Source organism: Phaenicophaeus curvirostris, chromosome 12, assembly GCF_032191515.1.
Source record: "Phaenicophaeus curvirostris isolate KB17595 chromosome 12, BPBGC_Pcur_1.0, whole genome shotgun sequence".
Classification (NCBI taxonomy): domain Eukaryota; kingdom Metazoa; phylum Chordata; class Aves; order Cuculiformes; family Cuculidae; genus Phaenicophaeus; species Phaenicophaeus curvirostris.
Window position 1 is genome coordinate 10,002,501 of NC_091403.1, and position 26,606 is coordinate 10,029,106.

General features: G+C 41.9%; 1 protein-coding gene across 5 annotated transcripts in view; it reads right to left on the reverse strand.

Moving 5' to 3' along the window:
- Positions 1–26,606, reverse strand: part of AKAP13 (A-kinase anchoring protein 13) — a 222,086-nt gene that overhangs the window by 70,979 nt on the left and 124,501 nt on the right. For all 5 annotated transcript variants that reach the window (XM_069866963.1, XM_069866962.1, XM_069866964.1 and 2 more), the window contains one exon: positions 12,566–12,661. In XM_069866963.1, coding sequence (XP_069723064.1) covers positions 12,566–12,661 — 96 coding nt within the window. The remainder of the gene's footprint in view (positions 1–12,565; positions 12,662–26,606) is intronic.

Genomic DNA, 26,606 nt, shown 5'->3' on the forward strand with positions numbered 1-26,606 from the left:
GAAACCACTATGCTATATAAGTATTCTCTATGCCAAAACGAGCCCAGACAGGATTTAAGGGAAGTTTACTGTGTGCTCTCAGGAAAGTGGGTGGTCCACAGATACTCAAGACACAAACCCACTATCCATAACCCTAGACTGAGCCCTGGGATCCTTCTTCAACAGCTGAATTCTGCTTGTATTTACTCAGGACTACTGACTGCAGGTACAGACAGTTAAGGGCTGTAGAGAAAATACCACTATAAAAGCATCTGAATGCCAGGAGTTGGTGAATGTATCAGTATGAAGAAACCTCAAATAAGCTTGTCATGGGAATTTAGAATGGTTTGGCTCAGAAGGGACCTTAAAGATCATCTAGTTCCAATACCCCTGCCATGGGCAGGAACATTTTCCACCGGTTCAGGTTTCTCAAAGTCTCATCCAACTTAGCTTTGACCATTTCCAGGGATGGGGCATCCACAACTTCTCTAGATGACCTGTTCCAGTGCCTCACTACCCCCACAGTAAAAAATTTCTTCCTAATATCTAAACTAAATCTCCCTTCTTTCATTTTAAAACCGTTACCCCACATCCTGTCACTGCAATCCCTGATAAAGAGCCCCTCTCCATCTTTCCTGTACGCCTGCTTTAAGTACTGGAAAGCTGCTATAAGGTCTCCTGGAGCTTTTTCTCGTCTAGGCTCAACAACGCCAACTATTTCAGCCTGTCCTGATACGGGAGGTGCTCCAGCCCTCTGGTCATATTTGTGGCCTCCTCTGGACTAGCTCTAACAGATAGATGTCCTTCCTGTGCACATTTTGGGGACATATGCATTAAATGCAACAAAATGATTGCTTCCTTCTTACCTTAGTCTGTTTTGCTAAGAGAAACCCAACGACAGAACCACAGGCTGGTGGCCACAGAAGATGATAAACACCACACACACCCCTTCCATTTTGCCCACGCTGATTATAGCCCATCAATTTGGGGCATTCCAAGTCTTTATGGTGGGAGCAGAGGATGCAGCAGTGTTCCGATGGCAGATGGAAATATGAAACAGCCTCTGGGAACAGAGGTTACAGCTTTTGAAAAAGTGCCAGGAGAGAACCTGCTATTTTTCCACGCAGAAGCCTGAACATGTTTATCTGTAAGTCAGACACAGAATGAATCATGGAAGCACATCCCAAGGCAGCACAAACTGAATCCCAAAGGGTTTTTTGTTTGCCTGTGAAACACTAGCAGACTAAATGCCCAAAGAGGGCTTTAGGACACCAGCTGGAGTTGCAAGCAGCGCTTTGATTGCTCTTTCTGGGCACACATGCACTTATTTCCTGACTGTCAGAGACATTTTCTTCCTGCAGACACTGAATTTGAAACTTGATGTGACTTAATGCAGAAACTTCTTTGCATAAGAAAAGGACAACCCTGGACTGGGATGTCCTTCATCGCGTGGGAATGATGTGTGACTCCAGCCGCTATTCCCAGGCTCCTCCTTCCTCTCCCCCTGCATGACAGTGTTGGCCAAGGAGTTATCTAACCCCTTCCAGCACTCGTGGTCTATGAAAACCAGAATGAGTACCTCCTCGCAAGAGATTATAAAATCATCTGCTTCCAGCAGAGTGGTGCAGCGCATGGGCATGGCCTGCTAGAAACATTCGCCTCAGGGGCCAGTCGCTACCTGGCTCCCATGCATCTCTCCTACCTTACCAGCATCGAAAAGTCTTTTCTCTCTCCTCCTGGTTTTATCTCTTCCCACCTTCCATTTCACAATAAAGAAAATGCACTGACCTCCCAGGAAATCTGCTATTTTAAAAGTTTGCACTTGTCAGCCTCACTGGTAGCAATATAAATCAATATCTCTAGTGCAGAAGGAACACCAGATGATTTTAACTTTCATTTCCTAGCAAATCTCTAGAGATTCATCTTCCCTCCATACTGTTTTAACTTTGCTCTAAATTTACAACTTTCCATTTCTCTCCTTTTTTTCCCCCCCTTAGCTTCCAGACTGAGTTCTACCTTGCAGCAAAACCAGATACCACTGCACATAGGAAAATATTTAGTACAGTAACTCTAGCTTGCTTGGTACATCATTAAGTACTTGTACACCACACTGAGCAATAACTGACACTAGGAAAGACTTGAAAGATCAATTAAAGGACAAAAATAGCAGAAAACATGTAATACTTTAAATGCAATTATAACATTTGCTTAATGCTACAAAGATTTCTATTTAAACTTTTAATATAAGTCTAAATTCTTCTCTGGGAACTACCTTATCCTGAAATTCTTCTGTAGGATAGAAATGTGTACACATAACTGGAATTCAATGTTTATTATAAACAACTTTTAACTTCACAATTCCATTTATAGTGGGAAGGTCTTCTCCTTTATTTCATGAAATAGAAACTGCAACACCAGTTGATTCACTGCCTTCACAAAAACCACTCCAAGCCTCTTTCAAAAGGAGCATGAGGTATGAGGCACCTGGGAAGGAATTTCCAGCATCTTCCTTCAATATCCATTGATGCAAACGAACTCCACATACAAAAACTCACATTAAGAGCAAAAATCACTGCTTTGATAACCATCTTGCTAGATAATACTAAGAGCAGAAATATCAATATGCTTCCAGATTTCTTAAATGATTTTTTTTTTTTTTTTCCCCATGTATGTTCTTGGCTTAAGCTTCAGGGGAAGGTTTTACAACGTGCATGAGGAATACAAAGACCATTCTCCAATGTATACCAAAAGGGAGAACAAGGCAACACTACATTCCTGCACTGATTTCTTAAGAGATTTATCTTCTAGCACTGTGAGTATGTTACATGGAGCCTTTTACCTTTCAAGAATTGGTGACACCATACCAGAAGAACATTTTTTCAAGGAGTGACCTCACTCACACCAACAAGCGAGCAATACTACAGAGAACTGCACACTAAGGGATTACACAGAACTACGGTAAGGGATTACAGCCGAAGAGGCTTCTACAACCACAGGACATTTTAAATGACTGAATAAATTAGCACTTCGTGGTCTAAGAGCAATACAGATTTCCTAGAGAGCGTTTTTGCCCCAGCAACATCCCAGCCAGGGAAAGGAGTGTGTTCCTCAAGAATATTTCCAGCTCTTGGCATTGGGATGTCCTCCACCAGCACAATTAAGATTCCTGGTAAAAACGAAGTCTAATGAAGCTTTAAAAATAACAGCAATGGCTTTGCATAAAAACTGTGTCTTGACTAACATGGGGGAAAAGTTCCCACAAACATGTATGTGCCTAAAGTGAAAACATTAGTTTTGTTTAAGTTATCCTTTGAGTTCTAATACTACACAAGACACAAACCAGAAAATCTCAAAAGTTCTCCACATTGTCATGTCTCTCCTCCTGTCCCTTCAATAACCAAACCAGCATGGACAGATGCAGGATTAAAGTTCATAGTCACTTCGAGGCCACAGTTTGATGAGACAATGCATACCCATCATCTGAGGATGGTACTTCCCTCATAAGAACCACTTCAAAGCAGGAATGAACAGGCTTATTCATGAAATAACCCAAAACATAAAAAAGAAAAAGTTTTACAAGTATGATAACATACAATGGAAGAAAACATAGTCTCAGTTAATTTGGGGATCTCCTCCACTTTCAGCTTAGGATGCTGCAAACTGCACTTAGCTTTACGTGGGCAGGGTTCATTCCAGAGGATCTGCTCCAGCACTGGCGTAGAGCTACCGGAGCAACGCTTTGTCAGGGAGCAGAGTAACTAATTGATAACTCTGTCTCCTTAATTTCAAAATGCCTTAATTACTTATATAACATTGGGCTGGTTTAAATGTCATGAGTAACGTTCTCATCTTTAAGTGGAAGCTGAATGGCATCTGTTCATCTGGAAAGCAGCTAAACCAAACCTCATTTCCCCAACTATGAAAAAACTTACACCTTCTGCCTATACTTAACAGTTTGAGCATTCACGTAAAAAGATGAAATACAGATATGGGCAAAGTGCAGTTATAAAACATTTCCAGTTGTGATTGCTCAGTCTCCCATTCTCATTGCAAGCCCATTTCTTATTTTCTAACTCTGCAAAGCACAGTCTGTTCATCCAGACTTGTCTAACTTAATGTGTCTCTGCAAGGTGCCAGCCACTGTGGTATCCATGTTCTGTCCCTACATAGTTATATTTGTGGTAGCAGGCACAACATAAAAATGAGACAGGGCTGCCAACTCACACATGGGCACACTGAGACTTCCAATTTTGGGTCTTGGAATAACATAGTGCAGACTGCTTTATCTTGCATGTAGCTGCTCACAGCTCAGTAACTGTTCAGGCAAGCAGATATCCCACTTGCCCCACACCTCCTCCCTCATTCCCTACCAGCAGGAAAGACGACAGCAAATTTTTATGCCATTTTTGTATCACTCAGGCTTCCCTGTACACTGGCAAAGCACTATGCTGAGTAACCAGTTCATCACATCCACATTACCACAGCAGTAAAGAAAGTCACAGTAAAGATGAAGTCCTACATCTGACATAGCAGCTAGGACACCAATTTAGCCACTGCCTCTTTCTTGCTTGTTCATATTGAGGGATGAGGAAGAAATAATGTTAAAGCTATAAATAAACATGTGCATCAACCCCCAAAATCACTGAGGGTGGTTTTTTTCATAACTCCACAAGCCACTGTTTCAGGCACAATCTATACACAGAAAATTCGAGCGCTTCAGAAGACACGTGCATTGCAAAAACAGTTGGTAGGAACCAAAAATATTTCACGGCTATATCTAAGAATGGTTGCAATTGATGCAAATATAATCCCATCTATAACAATTTAGCAACTGAAATGACACAAGACCTCCTTTGCTCACATTTTTTTCCAGTCGTCCCTCTCCACCAGCTGTTTTTCTTTCCTATGTCATGATTACTGAGTTCACTGTCTTAAAATGAAGCAAAGAATATATTTATCTACCACTCAAAGAAAAATAAACAGCTAGTCTGAATCAATCTGTAGGCAAAACTGAAACCACTGTGTGGTGCTTTGCAGGTATCTTGTCAAAATTTCATTCAGATCAAACACTGTTAATGGATCCTATCTGGGTTTGCTTTTCTTGTAAGTATTTAAATGTCCTTGATGCTTAAGAAACCCTGTCCTCCCAACTCACCAAAATATGACGACCTAGACAAGATACAGTTTTATTCAGCTATTTTAATAAAAGCCAAATGAAATAAAAACATCCACCCCCCAGCTCCCTCATTAAGGGTCTGATCCAACTCCCATTAACGTCAAGAGATGATCCACCACTGACGCACTCTAGTGCTGGCTTGGATCCCTACATGATCAAAAGTCAATTTAATGTACCAGTTATGTTACAGACCAGCTAAAACATGAAGAATGTCTGAAAAATCAAGCTAAAGCTGATTGTAACTATAACTGTAGGTAGCATCCTCCTATTTTAAACATCTGCAGCCCGTAGAGTCTATGTTCAGAGCATCAATGCGTGCACACAAGCACACATATATGGACACTGAGTCATTTGCAAGAACAGACAGTATAACCCGCAGTTTTGAAACTCAATTAGGAAAATACTAGTGGGAACTAACAAGAGCCACATTTTGTTATAAAATCTAAGCTTTGCTGAACAAAAACGAATTTAAGGAACTGATGACATCAGAAATACTGAAGTCAGATAATTATAGTGAGTTACATTTCAACCCAGGCATTCAGACACTCTTTATAAAGAAAAAAAATTGTGTTTTTTATATTAGTAACCAAGGTTCTTCTCCCAAGAATTATTAAGCAGTCATTTCACACAAATAGTGTGTGCACAATACGTGTGCATTTTTAAATGACTTGTAGTGTGTCTAGAGACAGAATACCATGGGCCTCAATGTGCAATGAGCATAATTAACATAAGAGTTCGAAAGTACAACTGAGTTGGTAAAGAAAACAAGTTATTGTTATTTGTGTCACTAAAACCAATTGAAGGAACATATTTTTATCCCTAAACAGTGCAAGTTAATGAGTGCTAGGTCTATTTTCATGCAGATCAAGTAGAACAAGAATCATCTGAAAATAAATTTTTTCTACATTCTGAACTCTGAAACTAGGGCATTAAATAAAAATTACAAAAAAAGGAAGCCTCATGATCATGCAGGAACCCAGTGCTTTATCTAGGAAAAGCGAACAGAGAAAAAGAGAGGAAAATAAAATTTTCTTCTAGGAGGTTCATATCCCTAAGTTGGGCTTTGTTTTGCAGTCCTCCTGGCTGCTTTCCGATTTCCATCCACTTTGCCAGGAAACTGCTGAAGCTCCAAAAAGCTGTTATGGAGACAGGACATTCCCAGACTGCCACTGTGCCATTTGGTGGAGCACTTGCTAATTTTAGACTAGAGGAGGAACTCATTGGAACAATTAGCCAATAGCCAAGAGCCACTCCTGGCTCTTGCTCCAACCCATCTTCAGACAAAATTCACACCCAAACAATAAGACTGACATCAACACCTTCCAAACACAAACAAAAAACTGAGGGAAAGAAGGATCCACCACGCCATTTTTGGCAGAATACATCTTTCAGGGGACACGTGCATTTCAACCCCCAAAATGACCACCGAAAATGACAACCCCCTATGGAACAGCACCTTAAGCAGAGAACCCACCTGCAAGCAGTGAGGGTTGCAAAATGGCAGGGGACCTTTTAATGACCAAGGACATGGAAGATGGCCAAAGAGCACTCCCAGAAAGGGTGTCTGATTGCCTGTCATAAGAGATTATCTGGTTGCAGGGATAATAATATCTGGCATGAAATGGTGTGATAGCACTCAAAGACATCTCCTTGCTGAAGGTGAAGACGTATTCCACCTGCTCCACTTCTCTCCACCATTCAGCTGAGGGGACAGGTACAACAAGGAATAGACAGACCCATTAGAGGTGGGGAAAGGAACCCGCAAATAAGTGTACACAAACATCATACCTTTAACAACACAACATCTACAGTTCTGTCCACCTTGGAAATGTCGCACAGGCTGTATCGCCTCTTGTGGCGTTCGTACATTTTGTCCAAAAAGCCAGGAGGAGCAGAGGAACAGAGCCCACCATGAACTCCAGGCTGAACGCGACCAGGCACTCCAGATCTCTCACATACGTGCTTAGAGGAGTCTTCGTGTCTCAGCACGCCAGCCTGTCCGAGCCTCTTAACAGGAAAAAGAAAATCCCAGAGCTGCAACCGGCTGATAAAGTCTTCTCGGAACAGATTTGCTTATACAGGCAATGCAGGAACTTATAGCAAACAAAAGGTATTTGAATAGAGCTTTATACATATAGGATTATTTTTTTTGCAACTGCTAAGAATGGGATCAGCCTTCCTGTTATAGTAATAATAATAAAAAAAATGTTTTCCAGACAACTTTGATATCCAAAAAGCACCGGAATGAAAATCCTGCCCAAAAAGAGAAGAAAAGCCAGATGTGTGCAGCAGGAAACCTGACGCTCCGAGAGGGGAGGCAGAAGGTATGATCAGCCACGACGGGTCTAACCCAGGAGAAAAAGAAAAAAAAAAAGAAAAAGTTGATCACCGTATCCAACGTAAATATCGTCAAGAACGCTTTTTTTCTTTCATAGCCTCGTGCACTGAATGAAACAATAAAAAAAGGTACTTTCCTCCTTTCGAGTCAGTCTACCGTTCACCAGACAGAAGGGCTGGGTTTTGCGCTAAGTTTAAATTTCTAATGACAGCACAGGGCAAAAGGAAAGAAAATAATGAAATAAAGCCACTCCCTCCCGATTTGGGCTGGGACGTCACTACTTGCCTATTTAGTCATGCACCCTGCTTTCAAAATTTCTTTGCAGTTGTGGGAGCATGATTCATCTCTTCAGAGAGAGGGAAGGGAAAAAAAAAAGAGGAGGGGTGAGGGGAAGAAACAGCAGCAGCTTTTCTTTGCCAGCTTTTTCCACCTCCAGCTGCAGGCACTTGGTGTCTTTGCTTAGTCCAAGAAAAGACTGAGAAGCAAAGGGACATGTTTTCAGAGAGATAAGACGACTCTTCTTTCTCCCCCAGGCCAGATGATTGAAAGACAATTTCAGGCTTAATACTTCCCCAAAACAGGAATGGAAACTTATGATTTAATCAGTGCACACACACGTGCAAACAAAACACTAAAAAAAATCAGCCATTTACTTTGGTTTTGTTTGCAACATGGAGCAAAAGACTTCAGCAACTTGCACTCCAGAAAATACAATTTTCACTCATTTATTCTAGCCTGAAAGGCAGAGCATTTTTTTTCTTAAAAAAAAAAAAAAAAGAAATCCCAAGTTTTTTTCATCTTTCTAATGCTGCGCCAGTTGGAGTGTCTCTCTTTTCTCAATAGCTCATTCACATCAGCTGGGCCCGGCATGCACACTGCCACATGGTTTCCTGTTTTCAAACTGCCCCCTTGCAGCCCCCTCTACTTTCCACCCCACCCTGACCTCTTGAGGGATGAAATCTTTCCATACTTCCCTGGCTTTAGACATTCTCTCATTCACTGATTCAAAAGGGAATGGGGGAAGTTTAAAAGAAGAAGAAAAAAAAAAGAAGAAAAAGGGGAAGAGAGGGTTTCTGTGCCTGGGAGTTTGCAGCAAGCAAAGCTTGCTGCTTTTCTGGTTAGAAAAGCTAGAAACGCAGGAATTGTTAGTCCTGTGTTGCAAAGCAGGAAACGCAGACATCGGAAACAGTGCTTATCAACCCAGTGTTTAATTGCAGATCTCCAGAAAACATCCTCCTTAATGCTGGGTGAACCAGCCCACCTCCTGCTGCTGGGATTCACTCTACTCCTAGAGCTTAGTTAAGGGTTTATAAGTCTTTTCATCCAACCATGTAGGGTGGCCTTGGTTCCCTGGTTGTAAGGTGTGCTTTGTAGCCACCAGCTCAAGCTCTGGCAAAGGTGACTCAAACACTACAGCCTGCTGAAACAAATAAAAAGTGAGTTTTTGGCAACTGAATGCAAGAACAATCTTCCAAAGGAGGTCTAAACTGATCTGCTGCAAGCAGGCACTCCAGTTCCTCTCTTTCCAGTGCTACCCAGTCTCTTGGTCACCCAAAAACATTGCACCAGCATCCTGCCTATGAATAACATAAGCGCCTGTTTAGTTAAACACATTAAAACAGGAACACAAAGTACTATTTTGGACTCTCCTGGATATGACGACCCAGATCTGTACAGCCAGATTATGCAAAAGCATAATTACCCTCTAAACTTAGCAGATCCAGTAAGCAAGCTGAGAAGGGTCTTTTCCTTAGAAAAGGCTAGATGGCACAGTAGCCGCCACTGCTCAAGGACCCACCTTGGGCATCGTGACATGAACATGTCATCATGTGCTGGAGCGGCTGGGGACTCTCAGTGCATCAGCTCCTCCCAGTAAGTGACACAGGTCTGCTCTTACCTAGTCAAAGCGAGGATTCTCCCCCTCATTATGTTCCAGTCTCTCCCTCACAACCCAAAGCTTCATCTCCACCACACCACCAGCTAAACTGAGGAGGATCTCCTCTATGATACTTTCTTATAGCTACAATCACTGGTTCGAAAATTCAGCCAATGACTCCGTTCTCCACAACGAGTGGAGTTTCTGCTTTCAGTATGAGGACACACATGAAATGTGGTAGTACTTCGGGGACTTTCTGGAGCCACCAGTTTTCTCCACAAGTAATGAATCCCAGCAATCATGTGCCTGTCGAGATGAGGAATCAGAAATGGCTGTGACAGCATTCCAGCCCTTCAGACACTACCATAAAAGGCAGGGATTTCCTCAAACATAAATTTATAAGACAGGAACCTATAAATAAAGCGTGTGAATTTAGTTCAGGTAAAGGAATTTGCAGCAGTTCACTGTATTTTGATGATGCTCTAGTGCTTCATTATGGAACACCCATATTTTTTTTTAACTGATAGAGCAGTTAAATTTGTTTTCAGATTAATCTTATGATGTCTGCTCGTATATAAGGCTGAGATTTATCCAGATGAGAGCTGCACAGCTTTATCAAAGTGCTCCACTTAATGTGCTTCACCTTCGAGCCACAGAACTGCTCTGGCAACCAAAAGATGCTCAGCTGCAGGGTTCAAGCAATGCCCACCTTGCAGAGGAGACTGCCCTGTAAGCATCACTACTAACTGTGCTGCTGCATCTTCCACAGAGATGTGAGAGGTCTGACTTGTATCTACATCAGCATCCAGTCTTTTGTGGCTCATGTTACTGCGCCCTTCTTACAGAAGAGGAGACATAAGAAACATTTCTAGCCAAATGAGGTAGGAGACCTTATAAGGAGCGGCTGAGAGAGCTGGGGTTGTTTAGCCTGGAGAAGAGGAGGCTGAGGGGTGACCTCATTGCCCTCTACAACTACCTGAAAGGACGTTGTAGAGAGGAGGGTGCTGGCCTCTTCTTCCAAGTGACAGGGGACAGGACAAGAGGGAATGGCCTCAAGCTCCGCCAGGGGAGGTTTAGGCTGGATGTTAGGAAAAAATTCTTTACAGAAAGGGTCATTGGGCACTGGAACAGGCTGCCCAGGGAGGTGGTTGAGTCCCCTTCCCTGGAGGTGTTTAAGGCACGGGTGGATGAGGTGCTGAGGGATATGGTTTAGTGTTTGATAGGAACGGTTGGACTCGATGATCCGGTGGGTCTCTTCCAACCTGGTTATTCTGTGATTCTGTGAGACACAGAGGGAGATGTGCAGCCTTCATAGCAGCAAGTTAAAGAGAGATGGCTAGTTTTTCTGAGCTGTGGACAAAAATCTTGTTATGCCTAAAAGCTGCACATAATCCAATGAATGCCTTCATGGGTCAGGAGGGAATTAAGTTCAGGAGCAAGGTGCAGGCAGGTGGCGAGAGTGGGGCTGGGAAGTTCCCAGGCCAGCACCAGGCAGGGTGAGTCTGGGCACAGGACGTGTCCCAGGATTCAGTTCATGTCCATGCCCTACCTGTGAATTACATATCTTGATCTAGTACCGATTGCCAACTCACCCCTTTAGCTCTTCTACACCTTCAGCCACAGAAGGAAATAATTGACACAAACAAGCAAATAAAATCCCCCTTTTCTCTCTTTTTTTTCAAATGTAAGCTTCCAAATACCTAATTTGTTCCAAGAGTTTTTCTGTGGTTATATTCCTGACTGACAGCCAAGATGAGGAGGCTAGTGATAACTACAGACACCCAAAGTCCATTTCATTTCCAGACTTTACTGTTGAAGGTGGGGGGCAGGGAGAAACATATTATAAACAAATAGAAGACACCAGACACGCTCAGCCCTGGGAGACCATCACTCCCTCCCCACATCAGGCGGGGCTTTTGCCATATTCTTCCAGGCTAGAAGTCTTGCCTTGCACACAGCCTTATATACACAGTGGCACGCTGAGCAGATGCAGAAGACAGACTTGGAACAAAGCTGAACAAAGGTTTCCAGTCTCCTTTGTGCATCCATCTATTAGTCCCTTGAATGCCATATGCATGTTTACACAGTATATAGTATTTATGCTCAGAAACACGATGCACCAGACAATCAGAGGAAAAATATTAAATTAAAAAAAAACCAAACTCTACTCCAATGAATAATAATACTCTTTTTTTCCAGCAAGTTGCTCAAAATGGAGCAGAGACACAAGCAGCAGCCTGGGCCACCGGCTGCTGATGCGACAGTTCTGGGCTCCTTATTGAAAACATCTGGAAGCACTGAGCCACTTTGTGCAGACAGGAGTTTGAAACTATCCAATCATTTCATATCCAAACCAAAGTCCAGCACGGCGGATTTCAAGGGAAGGAAAAGGGGGGTTGGAGGGGGAAGCGAAAGGCACTCGAGCACACCATATGATCTGTAACTCATCCAGCTAAAACTCCTCCTCTTCCACCCGCTAACAGACCTCTTAATGACAAGGAAATCATGGTTATTCTGAAACAGACGGCACCATTGTTATCTGTTTCAAATTACTTTTGCCATATCGTTATGAAACACTGAAAATGATGCAATCTGCAGAAATACTCAGGCCCATTAACTTTTTCTAGCTGCAGCTCTGATAGGAACTAATGGAACAGCAGATGAAAGAAGATTCTCCCCATTTTAATCAAGTCAAAACCCACTTTTGGGCACTAAACATAGGAGATAATAAATTTGTTAGACAGTAAAAGAGAAGAATTGCAATTTCATGTGCTATTTTCTTAAAAGAAACCAGTTTTCTGGAAAGAGTTTTCAAAATTTTATGTTTCTGGCACTTGCAAGGATAGACAAAACAAAGGTCATTTTTCCTACAACTAAATAAGGCAAAGGAAATCTGCACTCTAATACTGCAAAGCTCATAAGAGAAGTGCATCCAGTCTGGGAAGGAGCACACATCAATAGTGCCTGCTGGGAGGTAGGTGAGCACCGGTGCGAGATGAGACTGAGACAGATGCTTGAATGTGGATTTTGAAGAGGATCAGACAGTTACTGAATGCTTAGCAAGCATTCACACCACAGACCTTGGTAAAGAGCCCGTGATGTTGGATAACGCATTTTTCATTTTTGCAGAAGCATTGCTAGATTGAGAGGAGTCTTGTGACTGACCTGCTCCCACTCTGCCCATCCATCTACATACCTGTGGTGGCGCTTTGGTCCAGGGCCACTTCCGTCCACCCAGCAGCGTCCTCTTCTTGGGGTGGCCCCCAAAAGCTGGTCTTGATTTTGGGTTCCCCTACGAGATAGGACACAGAAGGAAGTCAGTGAGAAGGACGTGGACAGTCTCCTGTGATCAGATGTCAGAGGGATCCCATCTGTGGCAGGCAATGTGCTGCTGTAAGGGGGAAGGTCAGCAATGCAGGCAAGAAACATTCACAATCTCGGTCCTAAAACACCTAGACATTCACTTAATCCTTGGGGCAAATCATCCATGGTATCAACATAAGTTTTATTCTCCAGCTGAGGTAGCCCCAATCTCATGGTGCTGAGGGATATGGTTTAGTGTTTGATAGGAACGGTTGGACTCGATGATCCGGTGGGTCTCTTCCAACCTGGTTATTCTGTGATTCTGTGATTCATAAGACTTCCCTATTTAAATCATGCAAAAGTCTGGAGGGAGACATTTCCTCACAGAGTGATACCATGCGTTGGGACGAAACAACTGAGCTGAATTTTACATCCAACCAAACCACTGTCCAACTGCAGCCTGCATTTGAACTTGAAGACACAACCATCTAATAAATAGCTGAAGAACCACAAAGGAGGAACAAGAAGGGCTTGGAAAGCTGTCAAACGTACAGATACATAGAGCATGTGTTCTGAGAAAACACAAAACCACCTTAAGAGACCTTAAGCCATTTTTGAACCTTCCCTTTTCTAATATTTCTCAGAGACTTAGTGCACATTTCTCAGGAATTCTGTCCACATAACCTTTGGAAAAATGCTGAAGCTTTGGTCTGCCACAGAACATGCCTGAACATCCTTCCAGAGGAAGTCAACTGCCCATCTTAGTGCTCCCAAATGGCTACAGAAGAAACAAATCCCACGCAAGAGATTAGCAACCCCTCAGCTGACTTCGCATCAGTTTGCAACATCTAGTTCTGCCTTTACCAAAAATAACCCCTATTCAAGATGTCTGTCTGGCTGAAATGCTGTGGGATCTTGGACCAGGACACAGATATTTATATAGTATGTTATGGGAGCTGAGAGAAATACTGCTTGCTGTCAAACGCTGGACATGTTTCACCCTGTGAATTCCAGCATACTGAAAACAGGGAGGGGAAAACACAAGTGAATAAAGTGGTAACACTCTGCAAAACAGGCTATCAAGGAGCATCTAAGCCATGACCTGCAGAAGCAGACTAGCCTCCCAGAAGCAACTTGCACTGTACATCCCCTGCATCCTCTGAGATACTGACTGCTCTGGGACTCAGGCTCTTCCCAATAGGGCATGGGGTCTAACGATCTACAGATTGGGTGAAACACAAAAATAATACGGTCTTTTGTAAAGAATAATACTATTTTCAACCAAGACACCTGAATGGGAGATATTGCTTTGGTTCCACAGCTAGCTCAGCCCAGTCTGAAGCTGCTGCTGAAGGCAATCATCAGAAACGACATTCACTTTGACCTCATCCAGCACTAAAGCAGGTCGTATTAGCTTATATTTCCCTTGATGTTTTTCAGTTGCTGGTAATGAACATGCAAATTTTACATGCATGTAATAAGCAATAATCTTTGTTAATTATGGTGATTCAAGACCTCCTACTCTAAAGGCAGGATTATGATTTCTGGAACCAGGAAAGATAATGATATAAATAAAAGTATCCGAAATAGTAAATTGTTTTTATAGGAGTTTTCAAACCATTGTAAATATTATGCAAGTCACTTGAAATCGGTTTGCACAGACTATCCACCAAATATTTGAAGTCTGCTCAATCCACACAATACCCAAACAAGCAACGTCTAGTAACTCATGCTACAGAGGCATTAAGGAGATCATCACAATTGTATCAAATACAAGAGAAACGTTCTTGTAAAGTTCCGGAAAGATTAAAGCCTTACAGTTCAAGATACGAGGCTACAAGTTAGAATGGGGTTTTTTTGTGCAGGAAAACAGACCACCTTGCATTTGTGGAGTGTAGGAAATACCACATAATCTTCCACAATAACGACATGATACCCAGTAGGCACGGCACAGGAGCAGACAGACATTGCCTGAGCCACTCCAGGATACCTTTCCATAGTAAAAAGATTGGTTTCAGGATATGCCTGGTGGATGCTTCTATCTAAAGGACCTATGTATTTAGCTAAAAACAGAGATTACATAGCAGATTACATAGATGAATTGGCGGATAAAACCCAACAAAAATGATGCATGGTATCAGTGAGCAAAATTAATAGACAATATAAAAATGACACATCTTGAGCTGAGGAAATTATTCAACTTCTGCCATTCTTTTATGTCTCCAGTTTAAGGCACTGTAATCTAACTGAAAAACAGAGAAGGGTCATTCAATAAATAAATCATGCCAAAAAAATGATTCAGCTTCCCTCCTTTCCCCGCCCCTTGATGTCCCTAAGACTCTGCCCTTGGGAAGCCCACACGACTGTGTATTGTTCTGGCCAGGCACTCTGTCATAAGGGAAAAAGTTATCTCTTCTTTCATCCTGTAACTTGAAAATCTGGGAGTGAAATGGTGGGAAAACAAAGCACTGTACAAAGGTACCCGTCATATTTGCAGGTCAATGTTTTTTTGCTTGGCTGCTAATGAAGGCAGGGGATTGAAGACACTGTGGTATTTGTTTTGCCTTTCCAATTTTTCTGTTTGCTTTGTGGGCAGGAGGATCTCAGCCCCAACTGGTAACTGAGATGCACTTGAGTGCAGCCAAACCCCCCTCTCTCCAGCAATAACAGACACTCCAGCTCACCCTCCTACCTACAGTCCCATCCAACTAATATTTTCATGCCCTCTCTACATGCATTTGGAAACTCGAAATAAAATCCAATGCAAACTTTGAGAGAAGGCATTTGGATTCCAGCTCCTGCCTGGGAGGTCTGCTTTAGGACCACATGAGTATTCATTTGCACACTGTTTTATCTGTTTCCCTGGTAGTCCTCTGTAAAGAATATTGAACAAACATGTCTCTACAGCTCAAGAAACCAGGAAAGAATGTTGATCCTGCAGAAGTAACCTGGTTTTACCAATTTTTACCCCTCTTTTATCCCTCTGGTCTAAAGATGTATATGCTGTGTTGAGCCCACAAAGCCATCAGTAAGGACTGCTATAGCAATACATTCTAAATTCTCCTCTTTAGCCCAGTTTTAGAAAATACTCCTAAAGGAATTTCAGGACATAAAACATATGTATAATTAACAGCCAGATATGTAGAAGCATCGTCATTAGTGAGGAATTTTCTCAACTGTTGACATTGCTCCAGAAAAATAATATTTATTTCTGAGGTTGTAAACTAACATATGCTATTTTTCCTCTACCAAATTTTCAAAGATCCCTTACAGTAACATTTGTTGTGGCAAGGATAATTCATAACAGAGACATGCTAGCAGATTACATAGATGAATTGGCAAATAAAGTCCAACAAAAAAGAAGTATGTTATCAATGAGCAAAATTAATAGACAGTATAAAAATGACAAATGGATTCAAACGTTGCTCCTATTCCTCTCCGCTTGGTATAAGGTAGGGAATGTCCCTGCAAACAATACATGTTTTAGGAAGACTTGAAGTGCTAGGTTTTTGTTCTTCCCTCTCTCATTCCCCACTTGTCACAGCTGCTGCCCTTGCATACATTTAGCAGCTTTAATCAAGAGATAAATAAACAAATTTAAGACAATAGACAATGATAACTGGGGCCAAAAATGTCAAACCCCAGCATTTATTATATCTGGAAGCCTTACAACTTCCCTAAGTCATCTTACAGATTAGGACTAGCCCAGGAGCTGCAAAGATCACTGCGTTGTAGATAAGGGAAATGGAACATCTGAAAATTCTTGCTGGTGACTACAAGGAAAGGGTTGGTTTTTTTCTTAGGAAGAAAGTGGGAAATGTTCTGAAGCTCTCTCTCGAGGCTAATATCCAAAACATTTACAAAACTCAGAAGCAAGAAAGCTTGCAGTTAATCAGCAGAACTCATGCCAGTTCAATCAAAGCAAACCAGTAACAGCAACTGGGAGGGGCACAGATGATGCAGCATCATTCTGTACATAAAGAAAATACCCTTTTAGTAATGCAATGGTTAAATAATTTATCTAGAAACCCCTTCTATCCCAAGTTAGAATTGCTTGCTGCTCAGCTAGTCATTTTGGCTGTTACGTAGCATTAATTTCTTCTGTTTCTGAAGTTAGTCTTTCAAAGAAAAAAAGGCAACTTCAAAACATGCAAAAATTAATGAAACCCATATGTGGGATACTGTCATTATTCCATGTTTATAAGAGGGATCAGGTTTTGTTAAATGGGCTTATTTAATGCAGACGCATAAGAAAAAATACCCAGCAAAAGATCTGAAAGCGAGTGAAAGAAAAATATTTTCTTTGTTAACCCAAGCAGCCAGTAACAAGCAAAAAGACATAATTTAGACTAAAAGCCTCTATATATTTTGGTGCAACTTTGTTTACAGCTTCACTGTAACAGCTTCACTTGTAAACAACTCCTTCCTGCAGTAACTTACTAAAAGAATCAAGCGTTACCATCCCTTAAAAGTTTTCACTGTCATTCAGTCAGTCTCAGGTTGTTGAGTTTCATCTTCTAAACCTTGCATCTCATTTACGGCTTCTCCATCAGAATAAAAAATGAAGCAGTTTGGGACATGGTTTTGTAAGCACAGTGGTGCTGGGCTGATGGTTGGACTTGATCTTAGGTCTCTTCCAACGTTAATGATTGTGATACTGTGCTGCTCCTCATGCGTCTAATTATAGTCCAAATCTCCCCATGTTGCAGACACTGCCCTGAACCAAAAATGAAAGCTCTGCCTGGGTCTCATTCCACTTCTGCTTCTACAGCGGAGGAAGAACCGCAATGCCCACCAGCTTCACTGACAGCTTATAAAGTTCTCCCAAGCACAGAAATCTCTCCTAGATATATTTTACCCTTTTGACTCTTTTCACCCTGTACTGTATTTAAGCTGGGACAACGTAAAAATCAATGGCTTATGGAAACATCTGTTGGTACAGGCACACAATTTAGACTTTTTCAACATCTGTTGTTATTTTATGCTTTTTTTTTTTTTGGCTAGATCAATCAGTAAGACTGGAAGAAAATATTAGTTGGGCTCCTTTCCTGACTTCGGTTTCTCTTTAGTGGCTGCAGTCAGCACCCTGTTCCCTTCCCTGCCCTGGGAGTTTGGAAAAAAACCATCTGAACATCCCACAAGTCTGGTCTTGACACCAGCCTTAGACAAGAAATAAAGGAAATGCAGCTCCCAAGCGGGCACCTGTGTTATCTTAATTATCTTCCTAAATACCAGCTAAAAGTATCCCCTCCTGTAGCTGCTTTCTGCTCTGCACAAAGGAGCTAAAACTCTCACCCAAAGCAGACTCCACTACCCACCTTCCTGGCTCCCCTTTCCACTTTCAACAGCACTCCACAAAAAAACCCAGGTTTGTCTTGCCTTGCCTCCTGCTATTTCATTGCCAGGATCCAGGCATCTGCTGACATCTTCTGTAAAGGTAACTCACGATATAGCTTAAGAGCCAACCTGCCAAAAGGTTCAGTGCACCAGACAGCACTACTGGCAGACAGGGAACATGAACTGCTCATAATAAGATAAACATAAAAACAGAACATACTTTTTTTGAGAGATTAATGCTTACCTCAAAAAAAAAAAACAAAAAAAACCCCAAACAAATCCAAGCAAAATAATCTATTTCTAAACATTTAATTCCACTGCTAGTTGAAACGATGTTTCTATATAAGTTCTGTTTTCTTGAAAGAGAGAAAAACAACTTAGAACTTTAGAACATTTTAAAATTAAAACATTTTAAAATGTTCTAAAGTCATTTTCACAGTGTGCATTCAAACTGTCAAGAACCAGCAAAAGGCAATACTCTAACCACAGATTTCCCCCATCCTGCTCTTTTTAACAGAGAGAACTTGTTTAATCTTACCTTCAAAACTTCTTATTTCTCTGCCACACACTCTTAGTGTCACCATCGGTATTGACTGAACTGTGCCAACCCTTGCCAAGAAGGACAGTCATAAGAAAAGCCATTTTAAACAAAAAACGCTTATCCAAAGGAGGGAGAGACCCAGGTTCGCAAGCAGAGGAGACATTTCAGCATTAAAGAATTCTAGGAGCTATTCCAAGATGCAAATTTTTGTTGTCTGTAAGGATTTTAAGCCCAGAAAAGTTATTTATTTAGTCTATACACTCAGATTTATAACAAAGGCAGAGGATTAATCTACACTCTTCTGTGTGCCTTTTGCATCGTTTACAATACACCAAATAAATTTTCCCCAGCTTCCCCAAAGATAGAAAACAAATAATAAACCAGCCTTGACAAGCAAATCATACACTGTCCCTCAAATACCCAGCTATTATGGAAAAAGCCTTAAGAGGTTTCTCTCCGCATCTCCCCCAAAAAAACAATTGAAAACACGATTTACAAAGTGCCCTAAGCCCCATTTCAGCCCAAGCAGCAGGGAGCAAAGGACTCTCTTCCCTTCCCTTTTTAACATTGTGGGACCCCACTCTTTACAGTCAATGCCTCCCTTTGGGCATCTGCAGGTGGGATATTTGGAAATGGTGTAAACAATCCTACTCCTCTATTAAAAGGCTCAAAAAGGATACAATTACTCCCCTTTTTTCACCCCCCACACGCAGGTATTTGAAGCTAAGACTCATCTACCTCATCCTGAACAAGCAAGTAAATATGCATTTCCTCACCTTGTTACAGTCAGTGAGTTACAACCAAAAATGATAGTGGAACAAAGCACCAAGAAATGCTTCCTCAATCTCAGACTTTAGCAGACCACCCAGGTCCTTGCCTTTGGTAAGAATCAATGCAATCTGCCGTGTAATGTCTTGATGGGGCAGAAAAGACTTCCCCATCCAAGCACAAGATCTCAGATTGAAACCAGTGTTGTAGGGAAATGCACCTCCAGCTTTTGAAAATGTGTATTTTGGAAATAATATCACTCTCAACCACTTTCAGGCATTTAATGCGTCCAGCTGTGTTAAGAAACCAAGCAAAAGTTCAGTCTCAAGTAAGTTAGGATTATGATCTTCTTGTCATTTATGGAGGTAAGCACCGTCTCAGACAGAAGAAAAACAAGTCACTTGATGCTAAGCAGACCCAGTCCCAGAACTCAGACTAATGAGTTAGCATGGGCGAGGCTTCACGTTCCTGCCTCTTATCTCACCAGCTGGAAGGACAATGTATAAGAAGGGAGAACGTGTTCAGTTGGTAAATGAGACAGGCAGACCCAGTGCCATGGGACTTGCAAACACAGTGTTAGTGTTTGCGATACAGAAGATGGAAATGCTTCAGGAGAGAGAGGCACATGGTATTTTAAAAAGATGCTGTACTTCCTGTGGGTAAGAATATGCCCCCAAATAATTAAGTGCATAAATTAGGTGAAACTAGTATTTATCATGGAAGTAATGGTATCACGGTGTAAATCAAGGTAAAGTCTTTATGGAAAAGTGATGTCTAACTAGGCTGAGAAAATCATAAGCCAATCATAGAATCACAGAATCATAGAATCATAGAATAACCAGGTTGGAAGAGACCCACTGGATCATCAAGTCCAACCATTCCCATCGAACACGAAACCATGTCCCTTAGCACCTCATCCACCCGTGCCTTAAACACCTCCAGGGAAGGTGACTCAACCCCCTCCCTGGGCAGCCTGTTCCAGTGCCCAATGACCCTTTCAGGGAAAATTTTTTTCCTACTGTCCAGCCTAAACCTCCCCTGGCAGAGCTTGAGGCCATTCCCTCTCATCCTGTCCCCTGTCCCTTGGGAGAAGAGGCCAGCACCCTCCTCTCCACAACCTCCTTTCAGGTAGTTGGAGAGAGCAATGAGGTCTCCCCCCAGCCTCCTCTCCTCCAGGCTAAACACCCCCAGCTCTCTCAGCCCCTTCCCCAGCTTCGTTGCTCTTCTCTGGACTCGCTCCAGAGCCTCAACATCCTTCTTGTGGGGAGGGGCCCAGCACTGAACACAGGATTCGACATGACACAACCGACCCACATGCCTAACGAGGCTCTCCAGCCTTTGGAAACTGGTTCTCCAAAGCCAGACCCATTGATGCCCAACCTCACCCGCTTCCATGCTGGGCAGGTCAGGCAGAGGCTGCTGGTCATCTGGAAATCATTTGGAGATGACAAAACAATTTTTGCAGTCTCGGCACGTATTCAGTGGCTGTCGCTGCTGAAGCCATGACTCAGTGGTACCTGGCAGCATTCACCCTCCATGTGCCACTTCTTGCTGCGGTTCACCTTCCAGAAGACCTTCTGGATTTGGTATAAACTGTCCCCAAAAGCTTTTCCAGATCCTGAAAAACTATAGTTAAATACCCCCGCCAAGTAGGATAGTGATTAGTGTAGGATGGCAAGAGAACTAAAGCATCAGTCCATAAGTCCTCACAAAACCCTGGTAATTATATGGTAATATAATTAAAAGCCTATTTCTTGTATTAATGAGGTTTTCCTCTAAGGCAGTATAACTATCAATGTACTACAAAAAAGCCTAAGTCTACAGAAAAATGTAAATGCTGGCTTCTGTACATTGTAGGATGCCAAGTTTAGCTTCCAAAATATCAGAATGGAGCTAGATAGGTTGCTTCAGAAGGATAAGAAAGAAATAGTGCCATGATATACCAAAGTACCCATTTGTCATAATAACGCAGTCTCCATTGAAAAGTCCACATTTGGTCTCCCATGTTATCATCTTAATTTCCTCTATACTTAGTACAGTAATTCAGTGTGCAGTAACCATGCCTACCATGCAACAGTTACGCCACAAAACTTCAAGAGATGTAAAAAAAAAATAAAAGAATCCATATGATACAGGAGATTGAATGATTCAAAACCAGCACAGTATTTTCCTTCTCAAGGTACAATACTCAATGCCAGCATTCCTTTACCACAGTACGTCTTATACTCCATTATTTTACAGATCCCTACTCTCATGACTAAATAAAAAAAAATTAAAAAAAATAAAATCAATGTATCTAAACACTGGAAGAGGACTTCAAAGCCATGATTTTCTATACTGGAAATCCTTTCGCTCTTTGTTTTACAAACTTGTGAAATCATGGAGCATTATCCTAAAAAGAGCCTCAGAAAGTTAGTTTAATACATTGATATTAAATAATTCGAATGAGTGAATCCCATTGTCTGAAGCAAGTCAAAATGAAGAATTGTAGAAGATTCATAATACTGTAACAGTTGCCTTTAATCTTCATCCATCTCTACAGCAAGAATATATACACAGCTCTGCCTTTAGGGTAACAGCATTGCAGACGGTAAATAAAACTGCAGATAGCTCTGGATGTATTTTAAATGAGTGTGAGAAAGCCAAGGGATAAACTTTTGCAGCTGATACTGGGAGGAGGATGTTAAGGTCAAATGTTTTATTAGAGGAAATTAGGAAATGTTGAAAAACCAGATCATCAGAGCAACACAGAGCAATTTTTGAATCTAGAAAATGTTGCCTGTAGTGGTTGATGGGGAAGGCGTAGAGAAGTAACTCACCATCTCTAGACATCATTGAGGTCTAGCATTAGTCCCGTGGCCGCAGGAGCCATGGGGGCAGTGTGGGCGCCTTCATCCATCCCATCCTGCGGCAGGCTCATGCCGAGCCAAACCTGGAAGCAGCATCTTTGTGCCGAGTCAGGGATTTGGCTCAGCATCCACGCTCCTGCTTCTCTCACTAACATCCGTGAATCCTGTGACTGAGCTTGGAAATGACTGTCTCGAACTGAGGATTAGCAGCGTTCGGGGAAAAAATGGCATCGGAACTGCAGCACCAAGAGAAATTAAGCATAGGACAAAAACCTCTACCACAATAGTTGTATAAACACCTTCTTGCTGCAGATTTCAAAGCATGAGTAATAGTAAAGACCGAACAAGAATCCCAGCCTGGTTTGAGTTTTCTTTTTCTTCCCCCATCCCTCCTTTTACTCTAAATCCCTGCAGCATATACTGTGGTCTCAATGGCTCGCGCAGCGAACAGAACAGACAGAAACCCAGGGCGATCTATTCTTCACACCAATGAATTTACTCAGGGCTTGACAGTCTGACACAATTTCCTCCCAGACCTCTTGAGCCTCAGTTTTCAGCATCCGGGGCAGACACAGGATGCTGGTGGGTGTGAGAAAGGGCCTCATGGATGACTAGCCTGAAGCCTTGACCCAGTGGGTATGTGTGTGTCACCCTCCCGCAGTAATGCCAGACTTGGGTCAGGCTCCTTTTTGCCAGGGTTCTTCCATGTTTACTCCAGTTACAAGACAATATTTACAAAGAGAGAGCTACACAAATAATTTCTAAGAGGCAGGGCAAGGATGTAGCTTATTGTTAAGGCTGCACTTTCCACTGCTGGACCCCACTCTGATTGGTTCCTAATGCTAGAGCCACTTGCTCTGAAATTGCCCATGCGGTTGGGAAGTTTCTCACGCTCTTCCGCAGGCCCTTTGGAAAACAGGGATCTACAAGCATCATCCCACAGTACGTATACATAAACACACGAAGAGAATGGACTTCAGTCCACACGGGCAACCTGAATTTTGTCACATCCTCAGGTTGAGCAATTTGTTAAAGAAGTTATTTCCTAAGAAATAACAAATTGGAGCCTGGATAACTGTAATGACCCCTTTCCTTGGGTAACTGATGAGATTTCACAGTTTTGAGCCATGAAGCATCTCTCTACTACTTAAGTTGACCAACAGCAGCACCAGGCTCTCCTCTTAAGGACCAGCCACTAGAGGGAGGTGACACAGTACACCTTGGCTGGAACTTTCTCCATTTATCTGCTGACTCGAGGGAAGAGAAACATGGAAGACTACGATCAAGGGGAGAACTAATCTCCAGATCATTCATATCTACTGAACCATCCCAACACTTATCTCACTGCTATTTGGATCTCCCCTCTCTCCCACAAGCCCTCTTCCACCTACTCCAGTCCATCGCCTCTTCTGACCTTCAACTCCTGTGGTCCTACTATCCCTGTCCCCTCATTCTGCGCATGCTACCAGACTCCATCCAAGCAGCTTCTTTTTCCTGTTTGGTGAAGCACAAACCTGGGGGCCTACTAACCCAAAGCAATGGGCAACAACAGACCTGAGGTTCTGCCCTGACACAGCATCATCTATCTTCTCTGTAACAACTCCTGGGGAAGGAGTTTTCTAGCCTCCCAAGCTGGTCTTGCAACAGTTTCATGATTATAACAGGATGTTTTCTCAATATCCAGCCTAAAATATCCTGGCAAATTAGCACATCAGTACATTAAGCTTCCATAGAAATCTGGGACTTTAAATAACCACTATTAGAAGCTGGCAGACTGCTAGGTTGCACAATAGTTTACTTTTTGTTGCACTGAAAAGAAATTATTTCTTTCAACCTTTTCTCACATTTCTTAATCTCTTCTCGTTATTTCCTTCTGGACACTTTCCAGTATGCCTGTGTCCTCTTCAGGACACTCAAAACTAGATTTGATGACACTGATGATGCCTCCACAGTGCCATGCATGACTAAGTCACCTTCTGCACCTTACGGAGGACACTCCTTCAATATAACCCTATCCAAGATTTGTCTCTTTTGCAATAGCCTCTCACTGATGATTCATTTGTGGTCTACTAAAAATCTTAAGTCTTTTTCTATCCATCCCTCCCCTGCTCAGCAATCCTGACTTCATAAATGCGTATTTTGACTTTTTCTTTGCAAATGAAGCACTCCATGTCTGCGTTTATCTCTTATCTGGACGCACTCTCCAACTTCTTAAGGTCACACTGAACCCTGACCCTTGTTCTCCTAAGTGCCTGCAACCCCTCCCAACCTCATGCCATCTGAAAGTGTTATTAACAGTTCCATCTTCCAAACCATGACTGAAAATACTGTAAGTTTTACCCCAGAAAGTGCCATGCTGATACATCACACATTACCGCAGCAGTTGGATCAGTGCAAAGATGAACAAGCAAGTCTTTTCCAAGCTTCATTCTATATAAAGATATTTAGAAATGCCATGTTTATCAGGTAGGCTGCAACTTCTGAAAATACATACAATAAAAACTAACTCACGTGGTACATGTAGGATGCATTAATTTCAATAGGAATGGATGTAATCCATCTGGGGTCAGCCAGCTACAATTTGTCAGCCACAGCCTTAGACAACTGAAGCCGCTGGATGAACCTAGCAGTGCACCCTTATCCATCCTGACACATGAAGACAAAGATTTGGCAAATAATCAATCATAACAAATTTCTGAAATCAACACAAGAAGAGAAATATATTGGGGTATGGTTCAATTCAAACTGTTGCTTTACTTTCATAATGCTGGAGCCACCAGATGCCATTTCTCAATTATTTTAATATCACAATATGCAGAAGTTAAACCAGATTTCTCAACAGAATTAAGAAGCTCAAGTTATTCAATTAAAAAAGTGTTAAAGTCTAATTTTTATAGATCACATCAAGTTACTGCCTTAGCTCTACTCAAGACCCCCAAACAAAGCAGGAAGATAAGGATCAGAGGAGTCTCTGGCAGGATGAGTACCCATTGCCCAACATCAAAGGAGTTTGGGAAATACTGGTTACAGAATTTCTATAGCTGAACAAATAGAATCTCCAAGCAAACATGTTGGAGATTTAAGAAACAAACACTTCAAAAACCCATTTTAATTGGAAAAAACATTTTTCCATTATTTTCTTTTCAGTGCTTATAACCCTACAAACCATTTATTTTCCTAAACATTTTTCAGCTGCTGCTTTTCCTAAACATTTTTCAGCTGCTGCTTTTCCATGACACACACACAAGGCTCTCTCAGACCATCTTCTGAAACAACTACAGGGGAAAGCATGTGCAGTCTTATACATGTAATACTGGCATGACAAACCCTACTAATTCTCTGCCTTCAGAAACCAATTCACGAGGAGGAATTTTCCCCCTTCACTTTCCAATGTGCTCAAGCTTACTGTAATTCACCCTGACTGCATTACACAAGAAGTTGCACTTTTTCGGTTCCAGAACATAGATTATTTTATTAATAGTCTGTGCATATAAATAGCTTTCTACATAGCATAACATTGTGCAAAATTCTCACCCATAAAACGAGTTAATGCAATTCTCAAAGTCCAGCACCCCTGAGACCGCTACATACCTGTAGCTCCTGGCCAGGTGCAAGCAACATTTCTATTTGCAACAAGTTAAGAAAACCACTGTTGCTAACCACAAAATGGCTCTGTAATGAGAAGCCAATGAGCACCTGAAAGACTTCTGGCTACAAAAAACGTCAGCACTAAATAAAGCAGAGACAGGATGAGGCAGGAGATGCACAGTTCGTTATGGCTTTCACTGGCCAGCTCTCTACCCAACCTACACATATGAATTAAGCTCTATTTATAAGTCTCCCACTGATATTTTTTTTTAAAAATGACCTTATTATAGTGCAGTTGTTATTTTGTTTCTGTTGAACTTAGCAACAGGAAACCCTGTCACTCCTGCAGCAAACTTTCCATTCCTCCCGGCACTCCCATTCCTGCACCAGAAAAGCCAGATTTCTAAAGAGGTGTTTGACAGGGCTGGGGGGTGGGGAGAGGAAGAAGAGAAGAAAGCTCATACACACAAAAATAAAAATGCTTTTAAAACATGTAAAATGGAAGCCAAATTCAATATGTTTCTTTTCTTTTTACCCAGACTGAAAGGAAAATGGAGCGTTCTAATTCGCATTTTCTAAATGCATCTTATTTTACTACCAGATACTTAAGTAATAGTCATGAAAATTACCTTTAATAAAAGGCTGGTAAAACAAAAATAGCAGCATCTTTACACTCACCCATTCCAGTAGCGGAAGACTGACTTATCAGCGCAAATTTTAGCTTAGGAAGTTATTTGCTCTAGTCCCTGGCTAACTCACCGATCAAACAGCTACAGAAATTAAGCCTTAACTTGTTAAAAATATAATAAACTTGGTTTTATTACAAGCTTTGGCAAGATTCTTCTGCCGTG